The sequence below is a fragment of the Hypanus sabinus genome, chromosome 1 (assembly GCF_030144855.1).
Source record: "Hypanus sabinus isolate sHypSab1 chromosome 1, sHypSab1.hap1, whole genome shotgun sequence".
Classification (NCBI taxonomy): Eukaryota; Metazoa; Chordata; class Chondrichthyes; order Myliobatiformes; family Dasyatidae; genus Hypanus; species Hypanus sabinus.
In genome coordinates, this window is record NC_082706.1 from 150855402 (window position 1) to 150881839 (window position 26438).

General features: G+C 37.9%; 1 protein-coding gene across 4 annotated transcripts in view; it reads right to left on the reverse strand.

Moving 5' to 3' along the window:
• The window catches only part of cnbd1 (cyclic nucleotide binding domain containing 1), a 207509-nt gene that overhangs the window by 88979 nt on the left and 92092 nt on the right, over positions 1–26438 (reverse strand). For 2 of the 4 annotated variants that reach the window (XM_059979039.1, XM_059979021.1), the window contains exons 7-11: positions 20041–20175; positions 19798–19930; positions 16177–16230; positions 14793–14893; positions 5256–5406 (exon numbers count right to left, since the gene is read on the reverse strand). In XM_059979039.1, coding sequence (XP_059835022.1) covers positions 5256–5406; positions 14793–14893; positions 16177–16230; positions 19798–19930; positions 20041–20175 — 574 coding nt within the window. The remainder of the gene's footprint in view (positions 1–5255; positions 5407–14792; positions 14894–16176; positions 16231–19797; positions 19931–20040; positions 20176–26438) is intronic. The other 2 variants (XM_059979030.1, XM_059979046.1) reach the window with 2 other exon arrangements.

A 26438-nucleotide genomic window follows, 5' to 3' on the forward strand; every position in this document is an offset into this window, starting at 1 on the left:
CCAGACAACATGGAAAAGAGTAAACAGTTGATGTTTCAGGCCGAGACCTTTCATTAAAACTGTAGGGGGAAAAAAATGGAAAGTTAGAGTAAGAAGGTGGGGGAAAGGAGGAAGAAACACGAGGGAGTAGGTGATAGGTGAAACTGGGGGGGAGGGGTGAAGTAAAGAGCTGGGATGTCAGTTGGTGAAACAGATAAAGGGCTGGAGAAGGAGGTATCTGATAGGAGAGGACAGAAGGCCATGGAAGAAAGAGATGGGGAGGAGCACCAGAGGGAGGTGATGGGCAGGTAAGGAGATAAGGGTGAGAGAGGGAAATGGAAATAATGACCCAAATTTCAAGAAAGCGATGTTCATGCTATCAGGTTGGAGGCTACCCAGATAGAATAAAATGTGTTGGTCCTCCACCATGTGTGTGGCCTCATTATGGGAGTAGAGGAGGCCATGGACTGACATGTTGGAATGGGAATTGTAAGTTGAATTAAAATGGGTGGCCATTTGGAGATCCCACTTTTTCTGGCAGATGGTGCATAGGTACTCGGTGAAATGGCCTCCCAATTTACATCAGTCTCATTGATATACAGGAAGCCATACTGAGAGCACCAGATACAATAGATTACATCAAAAGACTCACAGGTTAAGTGTCGCCTCACCTGGAAGGACTGTTTGGAACCTTGATTGGTAGTGAGGACGGAGGTGTAGGGGCAGGTTTAACACTTGTCCCGTTTGCAAAGATAAGCGCCAGGAGGGAGATCAGTGGAGGGGATGAATGGATGAGGAAAGGAGCCTCTTCCTTTGGAGGAAGAGGACATCTACATTCTGGAATGAAAAGCCACATCCTGCAAGCAGCTGCGGTGGAAGTGGAGGAATTGAGAGAAGGGGATGACATTTTTACAAGTAACAGGGTGCGAAGAGGTATAGTTCAAGAAGCTATGAGAGTCAGTGGGTTTATAAAAGATCTCAGTAGATAAGCTGTCTCCAGAGATAAAGACAGAAAGATTAAGAAAATGGAGGGAGGTGTTGGAAATGGACCAAGTAAATTTGATGACAGGGTGGAAGTTGGAGGCAAAGTTGATGTAGTCAACAAGCTCCACATGGGTGCAAGAGGCAGCACCAATACAGTCAGTGATGTAACGTAGGAATTGAGGATTGATACTACTGTAGGCTTAGAATATAGGCTGTTCCATGTAGCTGACAAAAAGGCTAGCATAGCTGGGACCCATGGAAAGCAAAGAAGGGTCACTGATATACAGTGGTATCATAAGTATTTTAGTATTTTATGAATAGCCAGAGAAAGATTAGTACCCATTAAGAACAACAGGGCAATCTATTATATGTGTAAGGCTAGAAGGTGAGGTCCTAAATGAATCCTTAGCTGGAACGGTTGGTCTCTTGTGTCTGGTAAACAGGGATTTATTCAGGTGACAAGCAGGTGGACCAACAGAGAGGGGAGACACACACTCATGTGGACTAAGAATTGGTAAATGGATGGAAAATGAATCAAGTGGATCTTGTTGATGGGTGTCATCCCATGGAAGCAATGCCCGTGCCCTGGTTATTCATAATCCAGAGAAACAGTTTGCCTGAAGAATCCAAATCTCATTTGTTTTCCAGTGAAGGGTGGAGAGCAGAGCAATAATCATGGAGAAATGAGAACACTGAAAAGGAAATGGTAGCTATGGTTTTATCCAACCAATCGAAGACAACGGAGGGTGCTACCATTCCCCAGACACTTAATGGCAGCAGGGCATCAAGCTTCATGATCATTTGCACAAACTAATACTGCAGTAGTGGATCAAGGTGGAGTAGTGTGGGAGTGTGGAGAATGCACTCTGTCAATGATACTAGGAAGTGGAAATTACGTCATTTTCTGTGCATGGTTGGTGGGAGAAAGGAAGAGAACTTTATTTTGCCTTTTTAAAATTTTACTGTTGTTGTTTTTGTTGCTACGTTGTTCTGTTGAACGTGATGGGCATGCTACGTTGGTGCCAGAATGTGTGGCAATATTGCGGCACTACATCCTTAGTTTGTTAATACAAGTGACATATTTCACTGAATGTGTTGATATATACATGATAAATAAATTAATCTGAGTACTTCCATTGCTATTCACAGAGTGGAGGTTGAAATTCCAGTGCAAGTCTCCATAAATAATGGAAGTACTTGATACCTTACTGGGCTTAAAGGTAGATAGATTGGTAGGACTGAATGAGATTTATCCCAGGTTGCTGCAGGAGGCAAGTAAAGAGACCTATTATTTATTATTATCATCATCATCCTCCTCCTTTTACGGCAGTTGGCACCCAGCTTAATGGTGCATTGCCGCCACATTCTGCTCCGGAGTGTAGATCAGACGATAGACTTACATTCTAAATCCCTTTCTATATATATATATATATATATATATATATATACACACACACTTCCCCCCCACACACACATGTACACTTTATCCTTCCTTCTTTGGACATCCTAGTATCCTGTTTCTGCTTATCCATCATATCCTATTAAAAAAAAACCTTGTATCGCTTAAAAAAGCTAAAAGTACTCTGACCTGTGCCCTCTCACCAATGCCCAGTAACCCTTTTAATGTGAATTCCTGCACCCCCAGTTCCCTTAGATTAATTCTCATCATCTTGCTCTCTGTATCCCATACTTCCTGCAGCTCAGAATTCCATGTTCTACTGACTCCTCTTCCTGATATTCCTCACACAAACCTGTCCCCTATCCACACAGTTTCCTCTCTTCAGTATCCACTGCCTACCCTAGTACCTGTAACACCCTTTTGAACTTGATGTAAATGCCTCCCTTTCCCCTCTCTGTCCCATCTTTCTTGCCACATTTGGTTGATTTTTTCCCAGATTACACACTTAACCTCTTCTTTACTGATACTAATCTGAATTTCTATATTTTCTTTCTTTAATGCCCTCTTTGCCTCTCCATATATTTATTCCTCTCCCTATATAATGCCTAATCTGCTAAGTTATTCCAACATTTTGTCTGTGTGTTACAAGAGATTGCTGGTGCTCTGGCTGAAATTTTTTAATCTTTTCTGATCACCTGTGAGGTGCCAGATGACTAGAAAACAGCTAATGTGATCCGCCTTTTCAACAGCAGCAGAGAAAAAAAAACCTGACAATTACAGATTTGTGAGCCTAACATTAGTAGAAGAGAAGTTATTGGAAAAAATTCTGAGGATCAAGATTAATGTCTCCTTGGAAAGACAGGGTGAATCAGAAATAGACAGCATAGCATTGTTAAAGGCGAGTACTGTCTAACAATCTGATTTAAATTCTTGACATAGCTGCAAAGTGTATTAATGAAGACACTTTATTAGATCTGGTTTACAGTACTTGGAATTCAGTAAGGTCTTCAACAAGATCCTGCATAGAAAACTGGTCCAAAAGATTAGGGGCGAGGGAATGTAGGGAAGGTTGGCAAATTGAATCCAAAATTGGCTTGGCAATATAGAGAGAGGGTGATATTAGAGGATTGTTTTTTGACTTAATGCCAGTGATGAGTGGTGTTCCATATGGACTAATGCTGGAATCCTTGTTTGTAATATACAGTATGTGAATGATTTGGATGTGAATGTAGGCAGCTTTATTAGTAAGCTAGCATATGCCACTAAAATTGGTGGAGTTGTTGACAGTGTGGAGGGCAGCCTTAGACATAGGGTTCAAAGTAAATTTATGATCAAAATACATATAATCCTGAGATTCATTTTCTTACAGGTAAATTCAATAAACTCATAATAGAATAATGACCATAATAGAATCGCTGAAAGATTTTTTGGTGGTCAAATGATCTGAGAAACAGCAGTTCTTGATAAGTGTGACAATGCATTTTGTGAGTACTAATGTGGCTAAGATGTATACCATGAATGGTACAGTCCTGGGGCATACTGAGGAACAAAGGGATCCTGTTTGCAAGTTCAAAGATTTTTAAGGTTGACAGTATAGGTAGATAGTGAAGTTAAGGAGGGATGTTGTCCCTCACTAATCATGGCACTGACTACAAGAGCAAGGAGGCTATGCTCCAACAGTAGTCAGACCTCATGCCATTGCTCTAGTCACAACATTATAAGAAAGATATGATAGTGCTGAAGATGATGTGGAGGAGATTAACCAGGGTGTTTTCCAAGATGGAACATCTTATGATGAGAGATCGAAGACGCTGTGTTTGCTTCTTCTGGAGCATGGGTGATTAAGAAGGGTATTGAGATTTGTAAAATTATGAAAGACTGCATAGGTGAATAAAACTAGAGACATAGATTTAGGAGTAGGGTAAAAGATATATCATGAATTTGAAGGGGGTTCCTTTTCACCAAGAGAGTGGTGAGTATTTGGAATGCACTAACAGAGAGGAGATGGAAGCAGCGTTTAAGAGGTGACTAAATGATCACTGAGATCACCTGAGCATTGAAGGCTACGGGCCAAATGTTCTAAGATGGGATTAATACATATGGGTTCCCACTGCTCTATTTGGATATGGTGGGCTGAATTAGCCTGTTTCCATGTTCTATGAGTTGTAAATAAATGAATTTCAAAGAACATTTCACAGATATTGCAGCTATAGATTTCCAAAACAAGATCATGATTTCTATTAAATAATCTTTGCTAATATACATGAGCAATAGAAATAGGAGTCATCTGGTCCCATTAATTGCTCCACTATGCTGTAAGATAATGACTAATTTTCCACCTGAGTGCTGTTTCCCAGCACCATATCATCTTCTTTTTATTTCCTTGATGTCCAGAAATCTCTCATCTGTGTTTTGAATGATTGCAATAACTGGGCTTCTGGTGAAGAGCATTCCAAAGGTTCACCACCCTCTAAGTGAAGAGATATCTTCACATCTCAGTCCTAAAGGATTAATTCCTTATTCTCAACTGTGCCACTTTGTCTTAGGCTTTTAAGCAATGGAAATAACTTCCCTGCATTTAGCTTGTCAAACTCTTCAAGAATTCTGTGTGTTTCAATGACTCATTCTTCTAAACTCTAGTAAATCAACCCAATTTCTCTTCATATAACAGCCATCCCAAAAGTCAGTCTAGAGATTATAGAGTTCCACTCTACTCATTCTCTCTTTGTAAGGCAAACTAATTGAATGAATCTACGCTGCTTTCAATATATGAGAAGTGAACCCTTATTTTAATACAAATATCAAAACAATACACAATTTTTCTGGTAGTGTCTTGCCAAAGCAATACATCAGGGTATTCAGTAAATTAAGATAAAGAATTTTTGACCATTACCTAACAAATCATGATCTGAAATAACTCCAAGTTCAACTTTCGTTGCTGTGATAATTGAACAGGAGAAGGGTTTTTTAAGAAGAATGCTGATCTCTCCAAAAGATTCCTTTTCTCCAAGTTTTCCCACGATAACTTGCTTCAATTCACTTAACTAGCAAGAAAATGATGTAAAAATAAACTTAAATAAATGACACAAAACAAGTGACATTTCAAGCTGAAACTGAGTAAATTAGTCAGAAATAAAGCCCAACACACTGATAAGACATCCAGGACTGCCAGCCCAATATACACCGAAATAAGCCTATATTATCCACATTAAAAGAAATTAAAGTATTATAGAGGTCAGCCAAATTAATCATCTGGCATCCTCACTGGGCTACACTTCATATGGATTTGATGTACTCCTTTTGTCTGTAGTACCATCTGCCTGGTAGAGAAAAGTGGAGCTTGATACTCCACTCCACAAGCCAGGACATCTCTGACCAAAGTGATATAGATCCAAGTTCTACTTAAAATGGTGCTCCATTGGACTTCCAGTAAGATGGCGACTGCTTAGCTGCTTCGAACTTTTGATCCGTTATTTTCGCTATCTTTGCACTAAATGTCTCCATTTTTTAAACCTTAGTTAGGAACTTTATTTGGTTTCTTTCATTTTCCTGTGAACACATCTACCTTACAAGAGTTCTAAAACCGGGAGAAAGGAAGTTGCTGCTCTGTCTTCTGAGACCCTCGCTGCACTGGAACAGCATCGAGATGATATTTTAAAGGAATTTAGAACCGCTTTCAAACAGCTGGAAGCCAAATTGGATCGGATCAACGATAGAGTGGACGAACACTTATCTCGTATCGATTCGACTTCTGAAGATTTAGGAAGTCATGTTCGATACTTGGAGTCTCTCTGTTCCAGCCTAGAAGAAAAAAATAATAAACTCCCTTCCAAAATAGTGGATTTTGAAAATCGGAGCAGACGCTGTAACCTTTGAATTCTTGGGTTGCCAGAGGCCACCGAACAGGGATCAACCGTGAAGTTTTTCGCCGAGTTTCTCTGTGAGATATTCGGGAAAGATATGCTTCCGAACCCGCCTGAGCTCGAAAGGGCACACAGGGTCTACGTTCCCCCCAGAATTCTGGGCTCCCACCCGCGACCGGTAATTTTGTGCTTTCATCAATACCAGGTAAAACACTGTCTGATTATGGAGGCACGTCGCAGAGGTACTTTTATTTTCCAAAACACAGCCATTCGCTTTGTGGAGGATTTTGCACCTCAGATCTTAAAGATGCGCGCTGAGTTTAAAGGCGTAATGAAAATGCTTTTTGATCGTGGTTTTAGACCCTTGCTTCGCAATCCTGCCATTTTACAAATCACGCTTAGTACTGGAAAATATAAGTGGTTTAAGTCAGTGAAGGAGGCTGAGGCATTTTCTGCATTTGCTGCATTTCCGGCTATCCAGCCATCTTCGGAACCCGATAGGACCTCCTAAAATGGTGGATAAGTACTTCTCATAGTAAAAGTACTTTTTCCAGACTCAGATTTCACTTGAATCACTCAGTCATTATGTTGACAATCTCTCCCTGGATTTGGTGTGTCTTTTTTTTAAATAGACATTCTGTGCTTAATGTTTCCCTATGGACGTTAAACAGTACTTGTGTAATCTATCTTATTCTTGTATAACTTTATCTATAGAGTTCTACAATTGACTCTAACTTGTTTTGGGGTTTGAAGTCTTTATTGAAGGTCCCCCTGTTTGTTGGTTCACAGTTTAACTGCTGATTATTTTTTTATTATTCTTTATTTATTTATTTTTTTCCCACTTTTTCTTAATTTTTGATTTTTTTTCCTCTCTGTAAATGGTTGATAAGTACTCTTCCTGAATCTATAATTTTCCCCTTCCTCCCTCTTTTTTCTTTTTCTTTTTTTTTCTTCCTTTTTTTTCCCTTTTTCTTCCATAATTTTTCATGGGTAGGTTAGTTTTGGTTTTCTTCCGATTTACTCTGTATTAAGTTTTATATTTCTGCAGAAGATGTTCCAATTTGCAGTTATGTTTTCTAGTGCATAAACTAGTTACTATTTGCTATAATATTTATACGGAACTGCTGTTAATGACACAGACCTGGAAGTTATATTTGGGTTAATTTTTTTGGTAGAGCTAGCTGCTTTTTTTGGTAGCCGTCTAGTTTTGGGTTGTGTGGGTGGGGTGGATTTTCCAGTTCCAACATCATTCACTGTATTTATTGTTTTTCTTTATTGCTCAGGACATGTTTATGTTTTGATTTTACGAATCTATGTTTATATTTCTGCTCCCAGACTGCTATTGCATTGCTTGACTTTTTATATGCCTACTGCCTTTTATGCAATAGTAATTGATAATGGCTAGTGCACTTAAATTCGTGAGCTGGAATGTAAAGGGATTGAATCACCCTGTTAAAAGGTGGAAGGTATTCTCACATATTAAACAACTCAAAGCTGACATTGCTTTCCTTCAAGAAACTCATATTCATTGTTTTGATAACTCCCGACTTCTGTCAAAGTGGGCGGGTCAGCATTTTCATTCATCCTTTGCCGCTAAAGCTAGGGGAGTCTCCATTCTTATTAACTCAAATATTCCGTTTGAACTCCATAATTATATATCTGATACAAATGGCCGTTTTATTATTGTTTCTGGTAAACTATATAACACTAAAGTTGTACTAGCAAACCTGTATGCACCCAACTTTGATGATGTTAACTTTTTTGAACGTTTTTTTTCCTCACTACCAGACTTAAACTCATACTCTCTTATACTGGGGGGTGACTTCAACTGTTGGTTAGATCCTAATTTGGATCGATCGTCCTCTGTTACCAGATCACCTACTAAATCTGCCTTAGCTATCCAATCGTTTCTCTCTAATTTTGGTATCTCTGATATATGGTGTTTCCTTCATCCTACTGAGAGAGATTATTCTTTTTTTTTCACATGTTCACCATACCTTCATTAGAATTGACTATTTCTTACTCGATAACCAACTTATCCCATTGGCCTACACTTGTGAGTATCAGAGTATATTGATTTCTGACCATGCCCCAATTACTCTCTCTTTAAACTTTCCTGGTCTCCCTCAGAGGAATAAACACTGGCGGTTTGATTCAACTTTATTATCAGATGATGATTTTCTAAAATTTATTAAGGATCAGATAACCTTTTATTTTAACACTAAAACATCACCTGAAGTTTCATCCCAGATTGTCTGGGATGCCAGGAAAGCATATCTGAGGGGTCAAATAATCTCTTACACAGCAAATCTCAACAGAAGATCCTGTGCAGACCAATTAGACCTCATTAACCAGATTAAAGAATTGGATCAACTGTATGCCCAAACTAAGAACCCTGAACTATACAAGAAGCGTGTAGAACTCCAAACTAAATTTAATCTTCTGTTTACTCAACCTGTCGAACGCCAACTTCTCGAAAGCAAGAGTCGCTTTTACATTCATGGAGATAAGTCTGGTAAATTTCTAGCCAATCAGCTGAGGCACTCCAAAGCCAAACAACATATTACAAAGATCCGGAAGGAGAACGGAGACTTTACATCGGATCATTTGGAAATTAATGATGCATTTAAAAATTTTTATTCTCGGCTTTATTCCTCTGAATCTTTGAATGACAATATCTCTGTTGATCAATTTTTAAATAATCTGAATATTCCTTCACTTTCATCTGATTTTAAAGCCAAACTTAATGCGCCTCATGATTAGAAGAAATATCTTTTGCAATTTCTGCACTGTCCTCAGGGAAATCTCCTGGACCTGATGGGTTCCCTGTAGAATTTTATAAATCATTCTCTTCACTTCTTTCTCCTCGGTTACTTTCAGTATTATCTGACTCGTTTAATTACGGCAAACTGCCACCCTCTTTTAATGAGGCATCTATTATTCTCTTATTAAAAAAGGGTAAAGACCCAACAGAGTGTTCCTCGTATAGGCCGATTTCTTTGCTCAATATTGATGTAAAGATCTTAGCTAAAGTTTTGGCTTATAGATTAGAAACCATTATTCCCTCTATTATCTCTGAAGACCAATCAGGTTTCATTAAAAACCGTCTCCCTTTTTTTAACATTCGGCGTTTATTTAATATTTTATATTCACCCCCAACTGGGATTTCTGAATGTGTTATTTCCCTCGATGCGGAGAAAGCATTTGATCGTATAGAGTGGAACTACCTTTTTGCAGTCTTAGAAAAATTTGACCTCGGTCAAAGTTTCATCTCTTGGATCAAATTGCTGTACCTGTGTCCTACTGCTTCTGTTTTAACTAATTTTCAGAAATCCCAGGTATTTAATCTCAAACGTGGGACCCGTCATAGATGCCCCTTAAGTCCCTTTCTCTTTGATTTGGCTATAGAACCTTTGGCGACAGCATTTCGAAACTGTCCTGAATTGACCGGGATTTGGAGAGGGGGTGTTGAGCATAAAGTTTCTCTTTATGCTGATGACTTATTACTTTTTCTCTCAAATCCGTCTATATCCTTACCTCCAATGTTTTCCTTCTTGACCAGTTTAGCCAGATCTCTGGCTATAAACTTAATTTACATAAGAGTGAACTTTTCCCAATTAGTAAAGGAGCACAAGAATTAACATTTCGTGATCTCCCTTTTAAAGTAGTCCATAATCAATTTACTTATCTTGGAATTACAGTCACAAGGAAGTTTCAAGATCTCTTTCGTGAAAACTTTGCCAATCTTTCATATACTATAAAACAGAGTCTAGTACAATGGTCACCTCTATCTATGTCTTTGGTAGGTCGTATTAATGTTGTTAAAATGTATGTTCTCCCCAAATTTTTATACTTATTTCAATCTATCCCAATTTTTATTCCTAAATCTTTTTTTGACTCCTCAGACTCTATTATTTTGTCATATCTGTGGAAGAATAAGCGCTCTAGAATTAGTAAAATCCATCTCCAAAAACCTAAAAAAGAGGGTGGCATGGCTTTACCTGACTTTCGTTTATATCATTGGGCAGCTAATATACATTGTGCTACCTTTTGGTCTTTTTTCCATGGCCAACCCGAGTGCCCTAAGTGGGTGGCAATGGAGTTGAGCTCCACTAAAGAACTACCTATCTCTGCACTTCTTCGCTCTGCACTCCCTAGTAGTCTGTCCAGATTAATAGCTAATCCTCTTGTTAGACACACTTTGCGTATATGGGCTCAGTTTAGGAAATGCTATGGTTTCCATGGTTTTTCCGTTTCTAGCCCTGTCGTACATAATCACCTTTTTCTACCTACCACGTATGATTCAGCATTCCATGTTTGGTATAGGAAGGGCATTAGGCATTTTGAAGATCTTTTCATTGATAATCGCTTCGCTTCTTTTCAGCAGCTCTCTGTTAAGTTCAATCTGCCCAATGCTCATTTTTTTAGATATCTCCAAATTAGACACTTTATTGCTCCTTTAATTCCTAACTTTCCTGAAATGCCTGCGAAAAATGCTATGGACTTATTTCTTTCCATTAATCCACTAGGTAAAGGTTTAATATCAATTATTCAAGTTAAGTTAGCAGCCTTACGACGGGCCCCTGTGGATAAAATTAAAATGGCATGGGAGCAGGATTTAAATATCTCCTTACCTGATGAGAGTTGGGACTCGATTCTCAAATCGGTTAACTCAACCTCTCTTTGTGCTCGCCATTGCCTTTTACAGTTTAAGATTGTTCATTGAGTCCATATGTCTAAATCTAAACTATCTCGATTCTGCCCTGACATTAGTCCACTCTGTAATAAATGCAAGAGGGACGAGGCCTCTCTCATTCATATGTACTGGTTCTGTCCAGGCTTGGAGAAATTTTGGAAAGATGTCTTCACTACGTTATCATATGTTCTGAATCAGCACCTAGAACCAAACCCCTTAATTGCTTTGTTCGGTTTCTGGGGCAAGACAGATTTACGTCTGAGTCCAACCAAATGCCGAATATTATCCTTTGCCTCTCTCCTGGCTAGACGCTTGATCCTCCTTAGATGGAGAGATGTTGCCCCGCCCACTCATGCTCAATGGCTTAATGATATTCTGGCCTGCTTGGACCTCGTAAAAATCCATTATTCAGTTCTTAATTCGGATTTAAAGTTCCATAAGGTCTGGGGACCTTTTATCGAGTACTTTCATAACCTTCCTCTTGATTAGGGTTTTTTTTTCTTTTTTTCGGTCCCTTGCTTTCAGCTCCCTTTTTTTTCTGGTAGTAGGCATTATTATCCTCTGTTACTAAGTGTATTCACAGTCTGGGAGTTTGATTGTCCTGATTTATATTCTTTATATTGTGTTGTGGTTGGTCTGGAGTTTTTTTATTGTGTTGTGGGGTTGGGGGAGGATACTAAGTTTACTTGTCTTCAATTTAGGTGCTTTTTTTTTAAAATTCTCTTTCTTTGTATCATATTGTCATTGTATGCTTAATTTTGCACTGTATTAATGTTCCTCATTCTGATTTGGGTTTTTTTTTATTTGTAAAATGTATAAAAAAACTAATTAAAAAAGATGGTGCTCCATTAAATTCAGTGCAAACACTTGACCTAGAATATTTAGATATAGAATAATTCCCAAGCCTTACATTATCTTAGTCATTCAAGCCCAAATTACATTGGTGGGCAATATGAACAAACAAGAAAATCTGCAGATGCTGGAAATCCAAGCAACACACACAAAATACAGGAGGAACTCGGCAGGTCAGGCAGCATCTATGGAAAAGACTACAGTTGATGTTTCGAGCCGAGACCCTTAATCAGGACTGGAGGAAAAAAGAAAAGGAGTCAGAGTTAGAAGGTGGGGGGAGGGAGAAACACAAGATGGGAAGTGAAACCTGGAGAGAGGAGGTTGAGTGAGCTGGTAAGTTGATTAGAGAAGTACAGGGCTGCAGAAGGGGGAATCTAACAGGAGAGGGCAGAAGGCCATGGAAGGATGAAAAAGGGGAGGATCATCAGAGGGAGGCAATGGGCAGGCAAGGAGATAAGGTGAGAGAGAGTAAAGAAGATGGGGAATGATGGGGGGAGGGGTCATTACCAGAAGTTCAAGAAATCAATTTTCCTGCTATCAGACTACCCAGATGTAAGATAAGGTGTTGCTCCTCCAACCAGAGTGTGGCTTCATTGCAACAGTAGAGGAGGCCATGGATTGACATGTTGGAATGGGAAGGGATATTCAGTGACTTGGAAATTTTCTTGTATCCATCTCCTGACTTGTGCTTTTCAATAACTTTTTCCACAAAGTTGTTTGGAGTGTTCTTTCGTTTTCATGGTGTAGTTTTTGCCAGGATACAGACGGACAGCAGCTGGACTTTCCAGCTACGGGTGTATATTTACTGCAGTCAATTGAAACCCTTGACTGCACACAGGTGACCCCAGTTCAACTAATTATGTGACCCCTAAAATCAACTGGGTGCACCAGTGATGATTTGGTGTGTCATATTAAAGGGGGCGAATACTTATGCAATCAATTATTTTGGTGTCTTATATTTGTAATTGATTTTGATTACTTTAAGATCTGTTTTCGGTTTGACATGAAAATGTCCTTTTCTGTTGATTAGTGTCAAAAAAAGCCAAATTAAATCCACTGTGATGCAATGTTGTAAAACTATTTTTTTGGGGGGGGGGATACTTTTTCTAGGCACTGTATATATGAGGTGTAGATATTACTAAAGTGACCTACATTTATTAAAAGCTGTATTATTTACTCTGTACTCTGATCACAGATGTGCTGAGTAAATAAGTAGAACGTAGTGGATGAAGATGTGCTAGTTAGTGGGGAAATAATAGTGGTCTAGTAAATGTGGTAATGGGAGAAATTTCCCATTTTAGTGGGAAAGAAGTATAATATCCAAATGGAGAAAGAATGCAGAACTCTGAGATGCAGAGGGACCTGGAGATCTGGTATCCTGATGCACACTTTACAAAAGACTATAATACAAGCACAGCAACTAATAAGAAAGCAGCAAAATGTTATAGTTTATTACTAGGGGACTTGAACACAAAGATGGGGAGTTAGTGCTTAGGTTATATAGGGTATTGTGAGACCTCATCTGAAATATTATAAATGGAATTGATTTCCTTATTTGGCGAAAGGATGTAAGCAATTCAATACCTGGAAAAAGGGATGTACTATATGAGGAAAGGCCAGAAAGCTGAGAGAATTTGAATGGAATTTTCAACATCTTGAGGGGTGAAATGAAGAGTATGTTCCCAGGGAACCCTGTTGAAATATATATGGGTCATCATTAAATAATTGATGAAGCAGTTTTTTTTTCCTCTTTGAGAGGGTCAACAGTCTTCAGAATTCTGGTTCTCAAGTGGTAATGGAAATAGAACCCTTGAATACTTCAAGGCAGAGTGAAATAGATTCTTGATTGGTGAGGCTGTGAAAGTTATAGCAGGTTGACAGGCATGCAGAGTTGAGATACAATTGTTTCAGTCATGATCTCATTAAAGAGCAGAGCAGGGGCTGAGTGATCTATTCCTGCCCCTAATTCATATGTTCCTTTATTTGAATTTAACTAAAATGTTCCATTTCAGTGAGTGCACTATAAAACTTTGCTGTTGCATCTTAACAATCTATCATATTTAATTCTCTTGACCAGAAAAGGCAAGATGACGAGGCTCTGAAGAACTATATACCTGTAGTTGATACATTAGATACATCCAAAGCTGAGGTATTAATATGAATAAATTCTACTAAATTCAGCCATTGTGCTAAATTTAAAATTGGAGGCTAATGTGAACTATAGAAAATCTAATAGTTGTTCAAGATGTCATGATTGATTCTTTAGACCATATTTTGGCTCAAGCATGGGAACTTACAATCATTCCTAAGCAATGTAACATCATGGGATAAATTTACCAAGGTATGACAACATAAAAAAGTTACTGTTAAGGCATCAAGCTGATTGCTATAACAGGAAATCAGTTTGCTCATAATCTTACAGGATTGTGACTACTTTGGAAGAAATCTAAAGGGAAAGAATTTCAATCCAACAGATGCAAAATGTTGGTGGAATTCAGCAGGTCGTGCAGCATCTATGGAAAGTAGTAAACAGTCAACATTTCAGGCCAAGACCTTTATTCAGGACTTGCATTTTAATTACCATAACTTTTGATTTCATTTCACTTAAGTTAATTTGTATCCAGATTTTTTCTGGCACATCTTTTTACAATAGTAAAAAACTTGCCATAGGAACTCAATGAGTCAAGCAGCATCAATGACAGGAAATGAATAGTTGACGTTTCTGACTTGAAGCACTGCGTCAATTCGAAATGTCATCAATTACTTTCCTCCTAGAGATGTTGACTGACCAACTGAGTTCACCCAGCAGATTGTTTGTTGCTCCAGAGTACAGTTTCTATAGTCTCTTGTGTCTTCTTGGGTTTGCATGCATTTGATTCCTGTAATATTTGGAAATACTAAATGAAATAATTACAGATCTTACAATGTATATCCATTACATAGAGTGAATAATAATAATAAAATGCACTCGAGTTTGTATAACCTGACTTAAGAAACTACAACTTGTCAAATGTTTTACCGTTTTTCCAAGTGGAAGTTTCACCAGGTCTTTGAAAATGTTGCACTGGCCAGACTTTATGTATCCTACAAATGAACTGATTTCGCCTTCTTTTACTATAACTGAAAGTAAAAGATAAAAGTATTAAGCAGTTCAGATACTTTAAATCCAGCAGATAAGTTTATTACTAAAAGATATATGAAACAATAGTGCAGAATCTTCAAGTATGCAAGAAAAGTAAGAAGTGTTGGAGATACTATTTAAGATCAGGTGGCACTTGTATGAGACAGAGTTAACAACCTTACAAGTCATTGACCTCTCATCATTACCCAGTCAAAGTCAAACCTGAAATATTCACTGTTCCATTCTCCACAACTGCAACTCCACCTGCTGATAATGAAAAGCCTTTTCTGTTCTTTTTCTATCTGGAGAGTTTTTTTTATTGCATTTAGCTCTATCAACTATTTCCATGAAATTGCACGTAACTGAGGAAAAATATACTGGTTCCAATGTGTCCCAAATAACTGGAATCCACGGTTTTACATGCTTATAAAAAGCTGAGTTTGTAAAATTAGCTTTAAATATTTAATCAATAGTTATAATTATCCAAAGAGATTAATAATTTTAATATATTTTGAATAATCTTGCATGCTTTACTAACAGTGTATTCAATATTTGTTTTAATACTGAAAACTATCACTTAAAATAAGTGAGTTAACATTTCAGTCCTCCGCAGGATGTGAATTTCTAACTGTTGTACAGTCTGTACGTACAAAACAAGTATTTGGAGACCAATGACATAGATTTGCCAGCTGCTACAGGTCTGCAGGCATCTTCCTATCTGTGGGATTTGGGTTTGTGGACACATTTCCAATTTGCAAACTGTGTGGCATTACAAACAGTTCACAGGAATGGAACTTTGCCCTGACCTGGGAGAACCTGTACATTGACAGATAAAATTATAAATCCATAGCCATGCATGAGCATAAATACTATAATTTTCTGGATGCACGGGTAATTTAGTACCAACTGGTTTAATGGTTGCGTGAAAGAACCAAAAGATAGAGACTCTTCACTCTAATGCAAAGTCTTGGTGAGTAGAATGATAAGCACAACTAAGTGGCCACCCAGGGCTTAGTGAGGTGTGGAGCAACCAGGTATATAACCATCCCCATTAATGCATTCCACATTTCTTAAAGGGGAGATGACCACTGAATCCAACCAAGCATTATTGGAATTATTGCACAATGTGGTGAGTAAAGACAATGATGATAGCACAGAAATGAGAAAATGCATTCTGCTTCATTCACTGTAGGTTTTCACTGCAGTTTCACATTTGAGCAATGTGTTCATGATGTGCTATTCTCAACCAAATGGGAGTAATTTATAAAAGCAGTCACTTTACCAGTGGGTGGAGAAGAATTCCTGCCTGCTGTTAAATCATGGACTCCTGTGCAAACTGAACAAAGTATCAGTGCATCATTGATCTGATTTGACACTGCAAGCACTAAATCATGATTACAATGAGACTAATGTCACAATCCAGTTACTCCACATATGTGATGGCAGGATATCTGCCTACAGACCATCTCAATATGACGGATGGTGCTAATTGCACCATAAATGTGCAAGCCTGCATCACACTCAAAAATTTGAAACAAATCAACATTTTTATTGCCCTTACAATGAGTGCTACAGGACCAAATTTTGGACTTACAGGTTTCTTCAAACTCATAAATCAAAAGTAAGAAAAGGAGGTTGCCTCAGGAATCAAAGACCTGTATAGGCCGAAGGAAGTATGAGCAAGGTCTGAAATAAATACTTTATTCTCTGTGGAGAAGTACAAGGAGGCTGAAGATTTAAGGGAGGAATATACTGAAAGTTTAGACCATGACTAAATCAGGAAAGAAAATGTTAGAAACATTGGTACACATTAGGATGGACAAATCCCCAGAGCCTAATGAGATCTATCCCAGGATCCCAAGGACAGAAAGGGAGGAGGCTGCTATGCTGCTTATGGTGGTTTTTGCATTTCAGAAAACTGGACAATAACTACTATTGTTCCCTTATTTAAAAAGGATAGCAAGAATAACCTGGAAACTGCATTACATTCGTGTAGGAAAATTGATGTAGATAGGACTTGGAAAGGAAGGCACTGATTAGACCACAAGACATAGAAACAGAATTAGGCCATTTGGCTCATCAAGTCTAAGACCCTGAGGACACAATGGGTGCAGTAGATAGAGGGGAACAGGTGGATGTTGTATACTTAGATTTCTAAAAGATGTTTGATAAGGTGCCTCACGAAAGACTTATAAATAAGATACGGATGCATGGAGTTGGAGTAAGTGTATTGTCATGGATAGTGGATTGGTTAACCAATAGAAGGCAGAGAGTTGGTATAAATGGGTGTTGAGAGTTGGTATAAATCAGTTGGCTGTCGGTGGTGAGTGGGGTGCTGCAGGGGTTGGTGTTGGGCCCGCAGCTGTTTACCATTTACATTGATGATTTGGAAGAGAGGACTGAGCGTAGTGTAGCAAAATTTGCTGATGGCACTAAACTGAGTGGAAAAGCAAATTGTACAGAGGATGTGGAGAGTCTGCAGTGGGATATAGATAGGTTAAGTGAGTGGACCAAGGCCTGGCAGATGGAACACAAAGTTGGTAAATGCGAGATCATCCATTTTGAAAGGAATAATAGAAGAGCAGATTATTATTTAAATGGTGTAATATTGCAGCATGCTGTTGTGCAGAGGGACTTGGGAGTGCTTATTCATGAATTGCAAAAAGTTGGCTTGCAAGTACAACAGGTTATTAAGAAGGCAAACAGAATGTTGGCCTTTATTGCTAGAGGGATTGAATACAAGAGCAGGGAGATCATGCTGCAACTATACAGGGTACCTGTGAGGCCGCACCTGGAGTACTGTGTGCAGTTCTGGTCTCCATACTTGAGGAAGGATATACTGGCTTTCTAGGCAGTGCAGAGGAGGTTCACCAGGCTGATTCCAGAGATGAAGGGGTTAATCTATGAGGAGAGATTGAGTTGCCTGGGACTATACTCTCTGTAATTCAGAAGAATGAGAGGGGATCTTATAGAAACATACAAAATTTTGAAAGGGATAAATAAGATAGTAGAAAAATAGTTTCCATTGGTAGGTGAGACTAGAACTAGGGGACATTGCCTCAAGATTCAGGGGAGAAGATTTAGGATGGAGATGAGGAGAAACTGTTTTTCCCAGAGAGTGGTGAATCTGTGGAATTCTCTGCCCAGGGAAGCAGTTGAGGCTTCTTCACTAAATATATTTAAGATACAGTTAGATAGATTTTTGCATGGTAGGGAGTTATGAGGAAAAGGCAGGCAGATGCAGCTGAGTTTACAGACATATCCGCCATGATCTTATTGAATGGCCTACTCCTACTCCTATTTCTTATGTTCTTATAAGATGTCAGCATGGTTTTGTACAGGGGAGACCATACCTCATAAATCTGAGTATTTAAGAGGTAAACTGAAAAAATTGATGAAGACACCACAGTAGATGAGGTTCACATGGATTTCATTAAGGTTTTTGCCAAAGTAGGCCAGTCCAGAAGTGTGCTGCAAAATGGATCCAAAATTGTGAAAAGGGGCTGAGTGTTTTCTTGACAAGGTCTCTAATAGTAGTATTCTGCAAATACCGATGCTGGATTTTTGTTATAGAATTACAGAGCACTACATCACCAAAACAGATACATCTACCCTGTGCCAAACTGTTATTCTGCCTAGTCCCATTGACCTGCACCTGCCCGTATCCCTCATATCTCTCTCATCCAAACTTTTGCATCCACCACTTCCGCTAGCAGATCATTCCACTCTTGCACCACCCTCTGAGTGAAGAAGATCAGGTTCAACTTAAATATTTCAACTTTCATCTCTAAAATCTCTTTGCATTTGCCCTATCTTTATCCTTTCATAACTTTGTATACCTCTATCAAATCTCCCCTCAATCTCCTTCGCTCCAGGGAATAAAGTCCGTCAGTCATTCCATATACCTCCAGATCCTCCAAATCCAGAATCATGCTTGTAAATTTTCAATATTGCTTGTAATATGTACAGATTACTTGGATAAGAATGTAAATTGTATGCGTAGTAAGTTTGCAGATGACACAAATTGATGGAGTGACAGATAGCAAAGAAGATTGAATTAGGATAAGCAAAACATAGATCAGCAGAAGAATTAGTACAGCATGGCAAGTTGAATATAATTCAAACAAGATTACTTTGGGAAGTCAAATTCTGGTAGGACATATAGCAAGATCCTTAGGTATGTTAATGCACAGATGCACCTTGGAATACAATTCATAATGGTGACACAGGGCAGCGAAGAAGGCTTTTGGTATATCTGCCTTCATAGGTTGAGGTATTGAGTTAGGATGTCACCTTGCAGCTGTACAAAAGTTTGGCTAGACTGCACTTTGGAAGGATTGTATACAGTTTTGATGCCTATATATTAGAATAGACGTAGTAGCATCAGAGAGTGAAGAAGAGATTCACCAGGATGTTGCTTAGAATGGAAGGCTATACAGATAAGTAGAGACTGGATAGGCTGGGTTATTCTCATTAGAATATAGGAAGCTGAGTCTGACTATGGAGATGTATAATATGATAAGTGGCATGGATAGCACAGATAGTCAAAATATTTTCTTCCCAGGGCAAAGGGGTCTAGAACTGAAGAACACAAGTTTAATATAAGAGTGGAGAAATCTCAAGAAGATCTGGCTGGCAAGTTCTACCACACATTACGTGGCAGTTACCTGGAATATGATGTCAAAAGAGTAGCAGAGGCAGATACAATGACAACATTTAAAGGGGTTTTGGAAAGATTCTTAGGTTATTAAAGCATAGTTAGACACAGGCCTAATGAAGTCAAATGGGATTAATATAAATGGTCAGCATGGGCAAAGTGGGATGAAAGGGTCATTCTATGATTCAGTTGATTGCACTTGTCTCAAATAAACATATTGTATATTAAACAATTAAAGATACCTACCATAATCTTTTGGAAATTTCTTCCACTTGATTAACTCAATCAGTTTATGAAGAGACAGTTTTGGCCATTGCTGATAAAATGGACACGCTTGGACCAGCTCTTCTTTCAATGCATTATTATGCGCCAATATTTCCTTCAATATAGATAAAAGAAAATTTGAGTCTTACTGGCTTTGTTATTCAGATAGCTAACTTAAAAAACACATTTGTAGCCCAATAATTGTCAGTGAAGTGAAACATTCACCTTTTTTACATTTTCATATTGTCCGATGGATATTTTGACAAGTTCACAGTTGGCCTTCGTAAGTACTGACAAAACCTTGTGACTGGCATCATTTGGAATAGGTATCAAAGAACCAAAGCTGTCTCCAAAAGACAACTAGAAATAAAAATAAAAATTAATACTTTTCTGAATTATTAATTCAAATCTAAATGGAAACATATGGTCTTCACCACATCGAATGAATAATCATCTAGGGTTACATTTTCAGCTGGAAATAACCATCATCATAGAGACTGTATATACCTCTTGCTATTGCTGAATAATCATCACAAATTATAGAGAGTAACCATAATCATCAATAATCAAATCTGTTTCATGCCACTCAAAGAGCATAACTTTGCAATTTCAGTCTGGGGAACAATCATTAATTCTATTAACACAAGAGATACTGCAGATGCTGGAAGTCTTAAGAAACACATGCTCAGAGCTGGATGAACTGAGCATCTCTGAAAGGCAAAGAACAAGTCAATATTTCAGGCCAGGACCCTGCATCTAGACTGGAAAGGAAAGGGGGAAAAGTCAGAATAAGGTGGGAGAAGGGACAGAGTACAAGCTTCAAATGATAGGTGAAACCAGGTGAGTGGGTGGAGGGGGGGGGGGGAATGAAGTAAGAAGCTAGGAAGTGATAGGTGGAAGAGGTAAAGTGCTGAAGAAGGAAGAATCTGATAGGAGAGGAGAGACGATGGAGAAAGGGAAGGAGGAGGTGTACCAAAGGGGTGATAAAGGACAGGTGAAGAAAAGTTTCTAATCAAATCAGTTCATGGATGTCTGAAAAGTCAGTTTCAATGTGAAACCTTGTTACATGTTCAGCTGGTATTTCTTTATGTAATGTTTCCCCTTCATAATTATTTGAAATCTATTATTTTATTTTGTCAACATGCTATTTTTACTGCATAAAGTAGCTGCTTGGTTGAAGTTGAGGCTCTGCTAGTCGCTAATGCCTAAAGCAAACCTGCAGCAACTAGTGGCAGTTTAATGGCACTCATTGTTTCGTACCTCATGCCACCACTGAAAATTGTAAATCCTTGCTCTATGAATCCCTTTAAATAAATCAGAGTTCTTTCAAATACATGGAATGATTGATTTGTCTATGTAGATGTGTATGTAGACATGCGTCACTGTGAGGACACAATTATTTTCCAATGCACAAACTTACAGAATGAATAAATACTACCAAAAGAAATCAATGATCATAGCATGATTTACAAATGACGTAACTGAGAATGTGAGGATTTAATATTTATAATAACAGGATTTTCATATATGTACCTTGGCACTTGTGATGCCAGTAAACTTTCCCCCCCTCATTTGCTCCCAGCACAGGCATGCTTGGGAAAAAACACTGATTCAGTCAACGTTTTTTTCTATGCAGATAGCTTTAACTGAACTTAGCAGCAAACAGTATTAATCGTTACCATTTCCTCCTTAACAGAAGAACCACTAGAAATATCATTTGCTTAAGATACAATGGAGAGGCTTCACTAACCTATATGTTTTGGACGCCCAATTCTTCAAGAATACTGGAAGTATTCCAAACATTCTCTGTACTTTTTAAAGTAAATTTCAAGCCTAACCCTTTAACTGCCTTGTTTGGTATTGTTGGAGAAAAAGGCACAACTTTGGAGACATCTGATTTGCATATATTGACTTTTATTTCTCTTATAGCTAGGAGGGCAGTGAATCTTAAATGGAAGGATGTTGCTTCACCTACTCACGCTCAATTGTTACATGATGTTATGTCATGCTTACGTTTAAAGAAGATCCATTGTACAATTTCTGATTCTAACTAAGACTTTCAAACATTGTGGGGACCATTCTTGAACTGTTTTGATTTGAACCAAATCAAAACCTTTGATTTGGTGTTAAAGTACAGATGTTGGCTCATAACATAAATCACTATGTGACAAGGATTTTTTTTCCATCTTTCCTTCTTTACCAAACAGCTTCGACTTTGGTAGTGGGTTTAGATTCTTTTTTTTATATAACAAAATACATGTTTGATGCCGCATTTGTCATACATTTGTTTAAATCAGTTGCAGCTGTAGTTAATTTGGTTTTAGAAGCCTGAAGTATCCTTAATAATAACAGATTCATAAACTTATTCATAAGCTTATCGTAGCATATATACTATATATTATCTACTTCTCAGCCAAGCAATTTAATTTTATTATATTAGCAACACATTAGGGGAACCGGGATTGTAAGAAATTTAGAACAGTTGTAACTTATCATTGCTAATTTTAATTTATTGGAGATATTTTTCTGAAATTTTGTAGAATTTAGGAATTTCATTATAGTCATTTTCAGTAGTTAAGATGAAGAGAAAGATTTCTCTCCATTTATTTCTCATAATTTGATTTGTTTATATATATCTCATTTGTTATTTTGATTTAACACCACTCTTCAATTGTAGTACATGACATGTGTTTGCCTTAAACTCATAAAAAAAATCCTTGTAGGAATCATATCTATTTTCTGTCTATCCATATTGAATTTTGTGTTCTGTGTTTATTGTGGATAATTTGTCACACGAGTGGGGGTGTGATAGAAGAAAATTAATATAGCTACATATTACGCTTTGTCTTAATATTAGTCTTGTTGAGTGTTAGAAGCAACCGGGTAATGATATTTTTTTTATTGACCACTTGATTTCGTTTATTTCATTATTTTGCTAATAATGCTTAATTACATTAAATGAATGCTTATGATTCTGTTACATCCGTAGCCCCCTCCTTTTTGAGAATCGCAAGATCACTATTAAGTCAGGTCAGGAGACCCAAGAAATGAGAGAAAGACATGCAGAATCCACAAAAGGTTTGGAATGTGTCCTGGCCTCCGAAAGGCGGAACCATTGATAATGGCTATTGTCTCTTGGAGACGGAATTGTGTATTGAATACTGTACGATTCATCGAAGACCCCAGGCAATGAACCGAGGGGGGTTGGTGGAGGGATTGCATCGTCCCAACCTGATTGACATCTGAGACCCTGTGAGTCAGGATAAATGAGGGTCTGGGGAACAGCCCCTTCAGACGCACCAGAAGAAATGCTAGAACTCCTGTAACTGCGTAATAGCGAAAGCCGGTGGAAAAGCCCACGTGCGTCCTTTTCCATTTGCCTCGGAATTGGTGGGCCTTCACCACAGAAGCATGGCTTTAGCTAACCACCAAGGGGAAATCAGCCCCCAACGACTCTCGAAGGATTGACATCATAAAAGGAATGGGCAAGTTAAACCTCCGTCTTTCTCTCCAACCAAAAAGCTGCAGCTTGAATGAACTTGAGTGACTTTTATATTTCCATCGGACAATACATTATCCCCTAGACAACAATAGAGCTATTTCTTATTGATTATTATTATACCCGCGCTTTTAGATTTAGTATTGATGACGTATATTATCTATATGTTTGCATTGATATTATTTTTGTGTATTTTTATCAATAAATACTGTTAAAAATAGTACCATCAGACTTCAACGGACTCTCTATCTTTGCTGGTAAGTGACCCAGTTACGGGGTACGTAACAATTCTTATCTCATTATATTGCATTAAGATTGTTCAACATTGCTAGTTTAATAATAAAGGATTGAATGTACTTTTTTTCCAACTTAGGTCTCAGTTATTTGGAAGCATGTCATACAGCATCAACTCCAATACTCAGCTTCTCAGCAGTTTTGATTTCTTTTCAAGTAACTGCTCCAATCCTCATAGAGAAATTTTCAAACAAACAGTATTGTCAGCTAAAATCGTCCCTTTGTGACTCTTCTTCAGGGGCCAATAAAGTAGCAAGGAAATAATATACCTCGTTCTTTCATCCTGCTTCCTATGTGAGCTTTCTACATTAGTTCCTTTAGGTTTCCTAATTTCAGTTTCTCTTACTTCCTCTATTTCAAACCTCTTCCAGTGTTCATTCTGGTTTCTTTTATTTTCTCGCTCCTTTTCTAGTGTAACTGATCATTCACTTCTCTATTTATCCATTTTGTCAGAGTACTGGTGTCCTCTTTTCCATCTGTTGTTCTTCCTTCCAGAAATCCCATTTCTTTAGAAATGATGCTTTATACACAAAGTTAAACTGTTTCCTGGTTACCCTTCTTTTGCTACATGATGATGTACATAAGTGCAAACATTGTTCTGCATAACATAATTCAACAACTGAAGTTTGCATAACCATGATTTAGGTGTGTCATCATGGTGTGATTTACAACTATCATTATTTCAGAATATAAGCTCCACTTCTGCAGATGGTACATTGGAGGAGAGGTGCAACATTATACACAAAAGAATGATAAAAAGTGTTGGGACAATGGTGTGGTCTTGTTTAACACTAGTCTTTTCTTCATCGATAATGGTTCTACTACAAAACTTTCTTTAAACACAACAGTAGAAGCCATGCACCAATTATTTATCTACATTGTATTGCATTGCACATTTATTAAGCGTCAGGGATGTGGGAAAAGTGAAGGGAATAAGTCAGATATTCATACTTCTTCATCACAATTTGTAGCTGCTGTTAATCAGTAATTGCTGATAAAAAATCAATCACTGAAGCATCCATTACATGAGTGAGGATGTGTCATGCAAGTATAACAAATCAGTATGATCGTTAGCACTGGCAACTGTTTTGGTTTTGGTTTGCTACAACAACCACAAATTTACAGCTGAGCTACCAACTTCAAATTTATCCTGACCACTGTTTAAGGCTGAACCAATCTATTTGCGACTATAGTATTTTGTTTGATGCTGAAATATGCTTTCAAACAGAAATAAAAACCACAAATTAGCAGGTGCAGGCCATTTGGCCCATAAGAACTGCTGCGTCATTTAATTAGATTTTTTGACTCTAACCTTAGCTTTACATACCTATCCCACCATGATTTTCTTTCACCCTCTTTATAATCTATCAATTTCTGCCATAAAATAATTCAAATGCGATGCTCCCATTAACTTTTGAAGAAGAGTCTCACAAACATCTATCAGAGAAAAAAAAATCACCTTATCCCAGTGTTCTAATTTGCCCCAGTTACATGAGTGGACCCTGAGGACAGAAGTGCTATTAATATTGCCCCATTACTTAAAAAGGGAAAAAAGATTCACCCAATAATGATGTCATTTATTTTAACTCATTGTAAAGTTATTGAGATCCATTTTAGGAGGAGCACACCTTTCAATATTAAAGAGAGAAACCTATCAGGGATGGTCTGCATGACTTAGTTAATGGAATCTCCTGTCTCTTAACTGAATCTTTTGAGGAGACAGCAGGAAGGGTCAATGTGGGCTATGGATTGGATGCATTCTCTACAGATTTTAGCAAGTCTTTTGACATTTTTGGACTGCCTGCCATGGCAGACAAGTAAAAAAAAACATGGGACTCAATAAACAGGGCCAAATTGGATCGAACAATGGCTTATTGACAGCAGGCAAGCATAATACTTGATGTGTGATTTTGTGATGGAAGCCTACAGTAGAGCTCATAGGATTCAGCAACTAGTCACTTGCTTTTGTAATACATTACTTATTTAAATTTTAATATAAGGGGCACGATAAAGATATTTACTGATGTTATAAAAATTGTCCATATTGTTGACAGAGAGGAGAAAACTTCAAAAATGGATGGTTCTGGTTGGTTCAGTAAGTCCTGATGAAGGGTCTCAGCCTTAAACATCAATTGAATTCTTTTCCATATATGCTGTCTGGCCTGATGAGTTCTTCCAGCATTTTGTGTGTGTTGCTTGGATTTCCATCATTTGCAGTTTTACTCGTGTTTGCAATATGACTACTATGTACAATTCTATTCACAGTCCTGGAGAACTATGATTGCAGTGGATAGGCAGAATTTTTTTTTTTCTTTGAAACACAGACAGTGAAGACAAACATCATTGAAATGAATAAAATTATTTGGGGGGGGGGGTTATGATGCTGGATGGCATAAATAGGAAATCCTTAGTGTATTTCCTATATAACAGAAGAGTTCCAAAACCAGAGGGAAAAGGTTTGAGGTAATTAAAAGGATTAGATAAGATATGAGGTTTCTGAATCATAGACAGTAATAATAAACAAATAAAATCAAGAGTGGATTACATTGCAATGGAAAAATCAGCATTACATGACCTAATTTATCAGCTATAATATCTCATTGTTCCCTGGGTAGCATAATAATTTCAGTGTATTTAACAGATGTTGCTCACAGTAATATTGTTGGAGTGGCTAGTGTTAAAGTGGTTATTTGAGAGTTTAGATCTTCGAGGCTTCAACGAGGAAAGCCTTGAGTGAGAGAAAAGGATAAAAAGCTGTCGATAGATTTATTTTTTCCAGTTTATTTATTGTTTCCTTCTTCATATTTGCACAGTAGGGATAATTACCAGG